Below are 14077 nucleotides of genomic sequence, written 5' to 3' on the forward strand. Positions count from 1 at the left end.
TAGCTGATCATGTATCTGTATACGCAAATTGCTTGTGTAACCAATATATAAATATGATATCTATAATAGATGAAAAGAAGGAAGTAACAATAATTATCGTAAAACTTGAAGTGTCTTTCTGATACAATCTGTGAAAGAACAACATCTGTCGTATATTTATTATATGTCTTGTATTAAATTTAGAGCTTTATAATAATGTGCAATATATATTTTTCACATACATATTTTTCTAAATATGTATTTGAAAATACATACGACCTAAAAGTTACACACATATGCGTTTTAAATGTTTGTAGATAAAAACTTAGAGTTATTCGTGATATTTAGAAATCAAAACAACTAACTGGAAAAAGAAAAATATTGTGATAACAGACTTTTTGAATAAAGTTTTTTTTTTCTACCTCTGTTATATTTTTGATGTAACATTTTTTTCAAGATTTTGAACTTTTAATTGATTGCGTAAATAAAGCTATAAAAGTTAAATATTTTCAGAAAACTTCAAACAAAGTATAAATAAAAGTGGCAATAAATTTAAAAAAATTAAATTGCTTTAATTATTTTATGGTAAAATTAATATATTGTGATATATTAATATATATCACTTCAATTTCATCCTTCATTCATCTGACATATATCCGAATGACATATCAAAAGTTTTTATTTTATCCTTAAGGACTTCAATGTTCTAATGGGACACCATAACATTTATCAGACGTTTTAACATTTGGACTTTCTTATATTCAACTGTTTTTGTGGTTGAAGATTGACCGATCATTCGTCGGCTTTTCAATTTTTGCAATCTGTTAAGCATAAGGAAAGGAAAGAGAAAAGAAGAATGTCTTTCGAGCGTTGCTGTGCATGTCGCATACTAGGACATCTTGATTTATATATTGTTCGAATTTGGAGACACATTTACTTCAACTTTTTATTATAACATGGACATTCAAGTAAGATTTCATAACCTGCATTTCTTATACGACGACTTTGCGTTGCGGTATTAATTTATTACTATTTATTTTATTTTATATTTTATATTTTATATTATAATAAGCGTTCAAATTTTCCAACCGATATGCGTTAGCCTTGCGGAACATATTTGTTTTTATTCTTTTATGTTTCCTCTATAACGATTGTTTACTTTCTATTATATTATCACTGAAGATGGCCGAAATAAATGTGCCGAAACGTTTGAATTGATAATTTAGTTAATTATTATTTTTTGAGCATCTAACACCCGGCTCTGGGTCAGCATAGCTAATTTACATTTTAATAATTTTTTATTATTAAGGCCCAAGATTGACTTTTCTTTTATAATTAATATATTATTCAGATAATTTGACTATTATAATGACTTTATTTAATATTATAAATATTCTAATTGTAAGGAAAATCAAAATTTAAAGTTGAAATGTTTAAAGTTGAAATGTTTATCCTGATAAAGAAAAAATATAGATTATTTATTAATATTATTTTTTAATTATGTCTTGTTGATAAACACAATTTTGATGTCAATAATCTAATTAAGGTATTAAAATTTCTAAAACATATTTTAATTTAATTTTATTTTATTTTAAAAGTGCCATGTCTGAATAAATACGAGATATTCCAAGCATAATTTCTACGAAATGTAATAGATAAGTACGTAACGTCTGCTATATTTGTGTGAGTAACATTATATTAATAAGACGAATGCGGCACGTACTCAATATTATCAGATATCTTCTAAAAACGTGGATTTAAGATCTAAGATTTCATTAAGTATGCTATGCTTTTATATCATTTAATATGATAAAAATTTTTGATAAAAATTTTGATTTATGCATATTTAAAAATTATACAAAAATAGAAACAAAGTGTTAAAACCTGAAAAAAATATTAATATTTACCTGTAGAATTATAAAATAAAATTTCTTTAATTAAACTTGATAATTTTATTTCATTTTTTCAAGAACAGGAAGTTAAACAAATATGCGAATTATGTTGTTTAATAAATGTTTGAAGTAAAATGATAAATTAAATATTACTGTATCAAATAAAAAACACGGAAAAAAGGTATTTAAACTTATAATAATAGTTTCACTAAAATTAAGATAAAAATAAATAAGCAATTGAAATTTATATCATTGTTTCCTATTTAATTGTATTTAGTAAGGAAATGTATAATTCTTCTTTAAACCTTTGAGCTACCATCTCATGAAGCATAATTGGGCAGGTTCTTTGCTAAAGACACGAACATAATCCTTATATCCGGATATATGAAAATTCGTGTAATTCCAACGGTTAATGCACGAGAGAGCTAGTTAATACATGAGAGCGGCAGGATCTGCATCAGGCATAAAGGTATGCGTCGGTCTTTGAATGCTTTTGAGTTAGGCCGGCTGATTACATCCTTGATGACGTCGGTTTAATCCGTCTCCGTTTCATTTGCATCTTACGCCAATGAGCGCACATAAAGCGTACGTGATCACGATAAAAGTCAGTGTCGTTAACGCGGCACCGTTAACACGTTTTCCAGCAGACATCTGATAATGTTCGGTACGTGCCGCATTTGTCTTATTAATGCAACGCCAGTCACGTGAGTATGGCAGACGTCGTGCATTTATCAATCGCGTTTTGCAGGGACCTCGCTTGGGACATCCCGCATTTTTTTGCACTTACTTAAGATTCCCTCGACTAGTGCAGACTCAATCTTACGATAGTTGCCCTCACATCGATCTCGGCTCATAGGACTTCGCTCGTGGCTGATCCCCCGCGCACCGTTCGCATTTATCGCGCGCACTCGCTCGCTGGCATATATTACGAGGAAAAAGTTGGCGCGCTCCAAGTTTCCTTCATCGACAATCGCCAGTCGTTGCTCAAGACAGTTAGTTACGAAAGTGCTATTTACGTACGCATTTGCGGCGTTAACTTATGTAAGTTGTATTATCTTAATTTTCTTACGTATCAGGATTCAAATTTTTCATCCTTTTGCTAAATACATATTGGATATGTTAAGTTATATTAGTTTACAATAATTATTGGTAAAATAGAGTGTTTGGCGACAAGCCGCAAATTTGATTTTCAGTGATTCAGTGAAAGTGCGAGAATTTTGATTTTTCCACATACATTTTACTTTATTATAACATTTATTATTGTGAGCTATATATAATTTTATTTATAATTTGTACAAAAAGATATGTTAACGTTTAAAAATTTACGACTACAAATTCCGCGAAACACTTGAGAAGTGTGTACTTCCTTAAGCGATATTTCAAAGTGATTTATGTTCAAAAACGTCGAAACATTCTCAGGGAATAATGGTTTACAGGCGAGTAAGTTCGAAATTTTATAGGCAGTTTTAAGACGGAAGTAAAATATAAAAAAAGGATAACAAAAAATAGAAAAAATAAACCGTGTGGACATGCAGTTTTAGCGTTTATCTATTTCTCGGTAAAAAGAAAAACTAATTTAGTTTATTACAGTTATCTTTTCCTTACGAATTGTGATAAAAAAATATAATGTATTGTAATAGGCTCAAAATTTATTTCTGATTGTTATAGAAGATATTCCCTAGCGGTTTTTTATCAATTCAAGTAATCATCAAGTGATGTAAATATTATTTTACTAAAAATCATTAAATTTATCCTTTATTTTATATATGGTATTTGTGAAAATTATATATTTTTAAATATACTATTGGATATAGTTTACGTATATATCAGTTCACTGGCGGATCCTGATAGGAGGGGGGGGGGGGGTTTGGGATTAAAACCCTCGCCCTTCCAAGTTAAAAAAAATCAATTTTGCTGGATCCGTTTAAAAAATCTTGGTAAAAAATGCATTAAAGCAGGTTGAATCTCCCCCCTTCCCCTCCCCCCCCCCCTATTATCGACATCAGGATCTGCTAGTGCATCAGTTTAATATTTTATAATTTAAAAAGTTTAATTTTGTAAATCGCAAAGTAAATATAAGCTTCAGAGGTATACTATGTTAAGTCACTTGAACATAATTTTTCAGGAGAAAAATCTAAAGAGATTTTTCGCTTTTGATACGCTTTCAGTAAAATCCTTACAATGTTCTGCAAATTTTTTTGTATTCGCAGATATAATATCAAACTTTGATGTTTCAGAAAATTAAGTTGTGTGATTACGGAATATGATTTTAATGTAACTTAACATTGTTTACTTGGTGAATGTGTCATCATATTGTGACTTAACTTTATATAGTCAAGATCTCTATTTTTATTGAAAACATTTGTCATTAGGTAAAAATTAGAGTATAGTTTTGTGATAATAATAATTGAATTTTCGATAAAATGTGACTTAACATAGTATACCTTTAAAGTGTTCATATATATATATACATATATATATATATATACAAAGAAGTTTTGTATATTGAATAAATGTTAATTGAATAAATATTAATAATTTTTTGTTTGTCTGCCATATTTGCAAGTATATAGAATTAACTAAAATTAGTTTAGATTGTTATACACATATACGACGTAGGCTGAGTTCCACTTGGTGATCGCAACGCTCGTGAACATTATCTATCTTTCTTTAACTTTCGATGAAAAACAAAGATAAAATGATTCCACAAGCGTTGCGATCGCCAAGTGGAACGTACCTATAGAAAGCTTCTTTACTAATTTTTATTTTGTTCTATTTTGGTCTAACAAAAAAACGTAAAAAGTCAAACTAATTTTAGTTAGTATATTTGAAAATGTGGCAGACAAACAAAAAAATTATTAATATTTATGCAATTATAAAATTTCTTAACTCAAACCAAGAAAAAATAATTTTTATAATTAAGGAAGGAACAAATAGCACAGAAGCAATAGATACGACCTCGTAACCTCGTTTGGCAAACCCTATTTTCTGCTTCTCGCACACACGGATTGATTTTTATTCTTCTCTTTTTTCACGATCGTTCAATTTTAGAGGTTGCCTAGAGAGCTAAATTCGCTTTCTTGGAGTTGAGTGATAAGGCTTGTACTCGGCTAAAGGAAAATTCAGCTGTAATTTCCCACTTATCAGTTACAAGAATTATCATGCATAAATAAATAAATGTGTCAGTAGTTCACAGGGAAATTCCCGGAGATATTTTCGCATAGCATTATGAATGACGAATTTTGTAAATCTAGCTGACAGTTGATAAATTCTGTGAGATTGTTTGATAAAAATTAAATATGACTATCTCAGTTGAAATTTGTCGAGACACGCGTTTATCGTAATTATTACTTTTTTTCGTACATATGCTTGATAAATTATATAAGTATCAAAATTATTGAAACAAAGCGTGTGTATTGTATTTTGTGTTGAATTTGAATTATATTTGAATTATATTGGCATAAATTGATCATTTTGTTGAAATACGTCAAAAATAGTATAAATCGTTATTTGCATTATTAAAGCTTAATTAATATCACTGTATTTATACATCGAAATATTATCGTCGCGAAATTTTAATAACAATACTATGTATTTAATATTCTTGTGTCCTACTTTCGCAAATAACTCACAATTTATTTCTTAAAATACTATTCAACGATATTAAAGAGTTCTAATGATTTATACGCATTGGAAAAAATATTTATTTACAAAATCTACATTACATCTATATTATTAATATATCTATTTAAATACATAACATATATATTGTTTTTTTGTGTAACTATTTATATACATATATTATAATATAAAAATATTTACTGCATAATATGTTGCATAAACGTTTTTATTTAATTATTAAATACTATGTGCAAAATTTCTCTGTCTAATGATAGCATCAATAACAAATTGTACATATTGCAGAACGATGACGAATGGAAACAATGACAAAATAGTACTTGAATCGATAAGATCTAAACCAGAGATTCAACTTAGCGATTCTACTGAAAATATAAACTCTGAAGATAAAAATTCGAGTTGCAGCACTCGACATGTAATCATTTCTGTACTGGATGTAATTAATCATACATTGATTATTATGGTGACGATATATCTTATATATCGCACATTGAAGGCAAAATATACCATAACAAGCATACATTTGATCCTCTGCACTATCGGTGTAAGTATTCTATTTTCATAAAATATACAATTTTCCTCTTTCACTCTCATTAATTTTATAATATCATAATTTATAAATTGGTAAAATTGGTCATGCTGCGTCGACCGATATTATCATCAAGGTTTTAATAATCAAGCACTAAGTTCGTTGCACTTTACTCGAGTTCTTTGAACGCTTTCGCGGTATCTGGATTAATTAAAATACTTTTGATGCATGACCACAAGGTAAAACTTTTTGAAAACTTTAGATATGCAATGTGATTGAAGCAAGTTATGTTTGCAATAAAAGAATAAAATATTTATATTTCTTATAAAGTATACAAAGTTAAAATATCTGTTTATTCAGTACTTAATTAACAAAATAACCTTAATTTATAACTAATATAATATTATAATATAATAATACTATAATAATATTATAACTAATAATATTTTGTACTAAAATTTTGAAATTCTAAGCTGTGTGTTGTCTATATATTTGTGTACGGTATATGTAGTAAGTTTGTACAGAGTTTACATATATCGGAACTTCGCTTTACCCTTGAGGCGCAAATCAATTGCAATAATTAATTTGACTGTTTATTAATCTATCGATATTATCGGAAGCGTCCGCATTCAATTAAGAAAAGACCATTTTTGTTTATATTTATTGTTGATCATTTTTATAAGATGCCACCATGTTTCTTAATTTTATCCTATAGTATAATGCATGAAACATATAAATAGAAATTACGATCAGATTTGTAAAAAATTTTTAACCAAAACTTCAAATATACTACATAATTTATGCAATTTATGTCGCACACTAATATTCTGTATGTTTATTTGCTCTTAGAATTTCTTAAACGTTAATATAAAAAAAAAATAAAGCTTGTTTCTAGCCGCGACGATCTTTTGCAGAGATAAAAGTTTTCATGTAACCTAAATTTTCTTAAAGCTTTCCACGCTCGAGACATTTTCATTTATTACGTAGCTCATCGAGATGCATCTAATATAGCGCGGAGCTGTGCCCGAAGAAAAGCTCAACGTGTGAGATACGTTCTTCATTGAACTATCCGCGTCAATATAAGAATTTACGACCAAACTTGTGGTAGATCGTATCCTTTCCTTCTAACACAATTCCAGTTTTGCTGTGCTTCGAATAAAACGTAATTGCGATGTTTTTCTGTGCAAAACACAGCTTAGATATTAGATGAATCATTAATTTTGATGCGTTTAAATTAGCAATTCTTCGTATACATTTTTCTATTAAATTTTTTGTTTGCACAAACTGCTCTTACAGAATAAATGTAATTAATTTTTTTGCACACATTTTTAAATAAATATAAAAGTATCTGCACCTAGAAAAAATGTATGCATATATAAGAAAATTCTTTTTATGAGCAAACGTACATTTTTGCTCTTTATGCAGAGGTGAAACGTTAATTATTCTAGATTTTATATCTGTTTTATTCTTTTTACGCTGACAAATATTCAAGAAATTTTCCAACTTTTAATGTATGTACATACGTAATCAATATGAGCTTCGCAATATTTGTGTATATTTTTTGCATTGCTTCGTACTTTAAGTATAATACGAATTGATAATAAAATTTTATGATTTCTCAGTTTAACATTACTTGTAAATAGAAAGAAATATTAATTGCAAATAAAAATAATATGAAGTTTTTATATAAAAAAAATTATTGTAATTGTTAAAATTATATAAAAGAAACGATATGAGTTATAATTTTAGTCAAATCTATTTTGAAAATTTCTATCTCCTAAAAAAAATATATATGCAAAACGCTAAGTGCTATATGCTTTTTATAAATTATTCTTAATTTTACTTTAGATCTATAATTCCGTTGGAATTCTATGTATGTATAATATGTGTATAAATTTATGTGTTATATAATATAAAAAAAAATTTAAAGAATTAAAATGTACATATATACAATATATACATATATCAGTGACATATTTTATACAGGTGTGTGTACTGATTCTTTAAATGTTCTGTATTTTCCAATAAAATTATAAATAAAATTTTATCTCAAATTCTATTGCAAATTATAAATCGTCTATACACGAAGAAAAAGTTTTATATCAAAACGGCAGTAGCCGCGGACCGAAAATTTGTACTATGTTTTACATATGTTTTACACATGTTTTACATATAGAAAACATAGTAACAATTTTTATAATTTCTTCATGGTTCGCGGTTACTGTCGTACATTGTAATTTTTTATATAAAATTTTCTCGGTGTGTAGTGGGTCTCATAGCATAAAATTATATTAATTATTATTGTAGAGTAATTGTTATAAAAATGTTTGCGTAAGAATTCCAGTTGCTGCGTATATTTAGATGAAAAACAGAAAAAAATTAATATGCCTCGCGCTTATCTGGTCGTACTATATTACATACGCGCCATAAAGCGGGAAGTATTCTATGTTACAGAGGATGTTGCAATTGAGTTTCGGTAACCCACCGAAACACAAATTACAACATCCATTTCGCGTGGCTCCTTCGTATAGCGTCCACCAGCATAGAATCGCGTATCGAGCGTGATTGTGTTCCTCCCCTATTGGGAGAGTTTAGGCCAAGATAGCCAAAAACTTCTAACGACTTAGCCAAACGACGCGAACTTCTCCCCATGCTCGCTTACGAATTGTGATCTCATCCTTTCAGTACGTCCTGCTGATGTCGGAAGCCATTATCGTCCTGGCAGGTGACAACGTTCTGACCGGTCGCTGGTCGCGCCGTGCCAACAAGCACCTTCACTGGGTTCTGCAGGCTATCGGGCTAATCTTCAATCTTGTCGGTGTGGGTATAATGTACAATGCCAAAACAGCACACTTTCGTTCGATTCACGGCATCACGGGCATCTCCTCGCTGGTCATCGTATGTGCGGTAACAGTTTTCGGATATCCAGTATGGATCGCGTGGAAGCTTCGTAAATTCGTACGACCGGTGATCACCAAATTCCTTCACAATTTTCTCGGCACCGCCGGTTTTGTCATCGGTATGGTTTCGCAGTGTTACGCTTACACAAAAGGGTGGTTGTACGAAGCGTCGCAGACGGAGCATGATGTCCTACTCGCTCTTACGGTGCTGATTACAATATTATCCCTGCGAGGCTCGCTCGTTTCTCTTTGTAGGCAGGCCGTTGGTTCCTTGACATAAATTTATCCTCCCATTTCATATGAGAATGTCGGCATGCGAAATCTTTCCTTTGAGAGATCTAAGGTTATTTATTCTTTATACAATTAGAATAATAGTATAACCAAATTGCTAATTTCTTTATCATCGGTTTAATGAAATAATAGTTTCTTATGTAATATTTGATAGAATATGTATATAATATGTATATAATAATATAATATATATATTAATTAAAAGAACGTAGATTAGATAAATATTAGACAGTTGATATTTATCGTTAGAAGCTGGCTTGAATCTAAAGATTTTTGAAAATCTTGTATATAATGTGGAAATCATCAATGCCGGTAAAGATCTGAACTTTCAACAAAAAGTTTGAAATATAAAATAATAAAAGTAAATGTCTTTCTCTCTACGAATAAATATATCATACATTGCATTTAAATTAATGAGAATATTATATATAATGTATATTATATGTATATGTACATTATAATGAAAGTTATCGACGTAGTTTACAAAGAAATTTTTGGCATATATTATAAAAAAAACGCATAAAAATGCTATTAAGTTTACTAATAATTTTATCGCGTTTTATAAAAAGCATTCTGTTATATAATTATTTTATTCATATTTTATTCATCTTTTCAATGTATCGAGTGAGTCCAAATGTTATATTGGACTTTTTCAATCTGTCTTTTTATTGCGGAAAAGTGTTTTAGTAACTGACAATAAGTACAGATATTTTTTTGATGAAACTCGAATGCAATCGGTAATAGTTTTACGGTTGCATTGTTCTGAAAAATCCGCGCTTATACGTATAATGGTTACTCGATATTGGAGCAATTCAAAATCGTGAGAGTTTATTACGAATAGAATACTTGGATCAAATGATTTTTTTATATATATTCTTTTTTTTGTAGGATGTATGATACACACACATTTGTTTCTATTAGAAAATACAAAAAATTTCTTGGAAAATTTTATTATAATGTCAAAATTATAAGCAAAAGTAGTATAAATTATGCAAAAAAAGAAATCACTCTTTTGAAAATTAACTTATATGTTAAAATACGAATATTATGTCATATAAAATTAATTGTACTTTCTAAAAACTTACGAATTAAAAATGATCCAAAAAATAAATTATCATTAATTTGATTAACAATAATGTAAATATGAAATATTTTCTGTTATTTGCAAAATGTGAAAAGTTAAATTATTAAATCCTAAAATTTTATATTTACGTTACAAACTCAAAGCGATATTATTAATATTTAATTTATTAGCACTTAAACTGACCTTAATTGATTATTATAGATTCTTATTATTATTACTCATTATTCTTTTACTTTTTATGATTGTTACTAATTTTTTGGTGTCATGCTTGCTTTTTTGTTGCGGGATGGACGCAGTGTTTTAAAAAGCGCTCAGAGGACGGAGATGTTAACCGCATATTCGTGCTGTTAAAATATCTTGCGAACAAAAGATCGAGCCCTTTGGCGGTGGAGATAATGTTATTACGGAATCGAATTGCCAAGTATTCTGCGCGCAAGCATTCGGTTGCAGCAGCGTGCCACTTTAGCTTCTGACGGGCGTATAAACGAGAGAAGTCAAAGTTTAATTAGACGCGAAAGCGCGGCAGCCTGAAATTTCGAAAGTCGTAATTTCTCCTCACTGCCAAACGTAGCCTGTACCGTATTTCCCCATGTACTCGACTACATTTGATACTGCGTATCCGATGCTTCAGTTAATCGGACCGATCGCTTTACAGAAGTAGCTAATACTCACGAAGTGCGCATCACACGATTATGCGGTTCGCGAAAAGAAAGCTATTAAAAAATATAGAGAAACGAAATTTGATTTTAATTTCTTTTTACCCAAATATCTTTTATACATATGTTATTTCAACAAATATTCAAATGTTTTTCATGTGATGACACATGAATGAATCAATCATGTAATTGATAAATACAAGAATTCGTAAAATCCAACATTTATTATTAATAACAATAACAACAATATATGACAACGATGCGACGACTGATACATTTGCCAAATTTCAATCAATTATCTATATAACCGACATTCCGCCTCGCATAATCGCGATGTGGGATTATCGTAATTGCAAAATTGCAAACACTGTTTCAAATTGTTAATAATAACAGCATGCCGTAATACCTAATTCTGCTGCGCGTTATCCGTGTTAAGATAATTAACGCATCTGTGACGCGCAAAACGAGCGCGATAATGCCGGGAGTGCACGGGACTCGAGTGATATTTATACGCGCGTGATAACGAGCGCAAGAAGTGCACCGATATTTATTTGCGCGCGATAGTAGTATAGCTGCGCATATCTGCGATATACGACCGGATACTTGAACGTTTGCATCGCCACGCACGTATCCGCGATACGCGCGCGTGCAATTATTTGTATCGGCGTTAGAAAGCGCGGAAGTGTGTCAACGATCGTGTTAATTGGTGCAGGCCGCCTATCTCGTTCGACAATCTTCGATCCCGATGGTGAACTCTGCTCCATTTTTACGGCAGCGGACAAACGCTAGGTCGCGGAGATCGAGGCCTCATGAATCATTCATTACGGATTAATTCGACGCGCAATGTCTGTCCACGCTCCGCTAACGTGAGTCGTCCGTACGTTTTCCTTATTGAAAGGATGACTCGCGCTGTACTTCCCCGGGATTTGCGTTATTAAATCCTCCCACCAGCACCAGACCAGTAATAAGCGGCGTTTTAAAATTCCCGGCGCTCGAAAGTTACGCGTGCACAGCGATGGCAGTGGTAGAGAAATTAAAATTCTCGCCGTTTTACAGTGAGAATTTCAAGACGTCATTTCTCACTTTATGCAAATTGCTTGCGATGACAATACCGCAAGAGCATTTTTCAGTAGAGTGGGAAATAAGTCGAAGCCTAATGCGTTAATTTATATATAATAATTTACCTTATATCAATAATAAATTTTATATCATATAAAATAAAAAAATCTATTATAAGTCTACACAAATTTATTAATAACGTAAAAATTATTGTATTATAATAAACAAAGTTAAAATAAGTATAGGCTAAATATTGACTTAAATAATATTTTAAGATAAAAATATGTATAAATTATCACATTACATGTCAAAAAACATGCTAGAATTCCTAAAAGAATGCGAACCATAAAGAGAGAAAATGCGATTTTTAAATCTGATATATAAAACAAACAGTGCAGTAATTGCTGGTATAATTATGAAAAAATGACATAATGCAACGTTTATTAAACCAAAAAATATTTTAATTGCAATAAACAACGAGTTTCGGTAATGTAGTTTGTCGCTAATTGTCACTGTGCAAGCACGTATCATTTTATCGCATTAATTAATTACGCGGGAATTTCGGGCTCTCTAAAATCGCGTTCGCGCCATTTTTCCATGTATTATCCGTATTGGTTATAGTGTACTTTGACATTCCACGTTGTATAGTAAATTTGCAAAAAATTATGAATTTATATACTATCCCGCTTGCGATTTAATTCGGCATAATTTATTTGTAGTTCAAAGCACATATTTCGGAAAACTTTAATAAATAAATTTAATTATCGACGTGTTTGTTCTGACAAACAGCTTTGAATAATACGTTTTGTCAAAGCCATTTATTAGTATGTTAATATCTTAATTATAAATATATGTAAATAATTATAAATGCTGTTGTAAAATACATTCTGTTATAATGTTAAATATGCAATTCAAATATTGCATATGTTTATCATAGCTGTGTTTAGCATGCTACTTATTAAAATTTTCATAAACATAGTGTGATTATCCGGAGATTCAGATATATAAAATTAAATTAAATTATTATACTTGTTATTACACTCTTATATATTCAATAACATTCTTCAATCTCGATTGAATAGTCGACATATACGATAATTAAAGCATGTTCACTGAATATGCATATTATTATTAAGCTGGATATATCGTTTATTGTTAAAATAATAATATATCGCATATGTTAAATAAGTCAATTAAAATAGTGGTGGACTAAAGAGAAATTATACACTATGAAATTAAGCGGGTTAGAGAGTATACACATTTTATACTCATTCCGTATGATAAATATATATATATGTATATAAACGAAGAAAAGCGAGAAATGTAATGCAAACGTACAGTAATCAACACATAATATGTATTAACGTTTAATGATATTAGTTGTATAATTAGAGAAAATTATAAACATTTTTAAATAATTATATCAGCAATATATCTAAAGATGGATAGTTCTGATAACAATCAGAAAACGCACATTAAAAATTCGTGAATTTTGTACACAACCAAAAATCGAATAGTAAGAGTCATTACTTTGAAAAGACATATTTATTTAGTTATTTGTCTAATAGAATTGGTTATACTAACAAATTATCTGTAATCTGTATATTAAATTGATTGCAAATAAATGCAAATAACTTACTGCTGTGGTTATTTTTATTATTATTAACATTTAATGCATGTAAATGAATTCTTCGATTGTTATCACAGTTCAATTGATTATACCATCTCTCATCCGTGTCTGCCACATTAATAACGCAGCATCCACGTTTAGTTATTTAATAAATTTGTGCAATTCTCCTATGCAATTTCACGCAAGAGTACTAATTGTATAAATTCTATCGTCATATTTGGTTTAATAATATATAAAATCTATGATAACTGGAATACAAAATATTACAAGTGCTGTGATTTTTAATTAAAAAATCCTGTTACTCACATACGTCCAATTTTTAATTAAAATTTATTATTTTCCAAAGAACAATTTATAGCAATTTTGTTTTTGACCTCAGTTCTAAAATTGGTCTAGCGGCAATAAGGCTTACACGTTG

The 14077-nt window shown here is 29.7% G+C and overlaps 1 protein-coding gene across 1 annotated transcript; it reads left to right on the plus strand.

The window, feature by feature from the left end:
* The first annotated feature begins 2638 nt into the window (after positions 1–2638).
* LOC105668572 (transmembrane reductase CYB561D2) lies at positions 2639–13668 on the plus strand. Its single transcript, XM_012361021.2, has 3 exons — positions 2639–2912; positions 5796–6054; positions 8725–13668. Exons 2-3 carry the CDS (start codon positions 5800–5802, stop codon positions 9217–9219), a joined length of 750 nt encoding a protein of 249 aa, XP_012216444.1. The 5' UTR covers positions 2639–2912; positions 5796–5799; the 3' UTR covers positions 9220–13668.
* Positions 13669–14077: the final 409 nt, after the last annotated feature.

This window comes from Linepithema humile, chromosome 5 (assembly GCF_040581485.1).
Source record: "Linepithema humile isolate Giens D197 chromosome 5, Lhum_UNIL_v1.0, whole genome shotgun sequence".
NCBI classification, from domain to species: Eukaryota; Metazoa; Arthropoda; class Insecta; order Hymenoptera; family Formicidae; genus Linepithema; species Linepithema humile.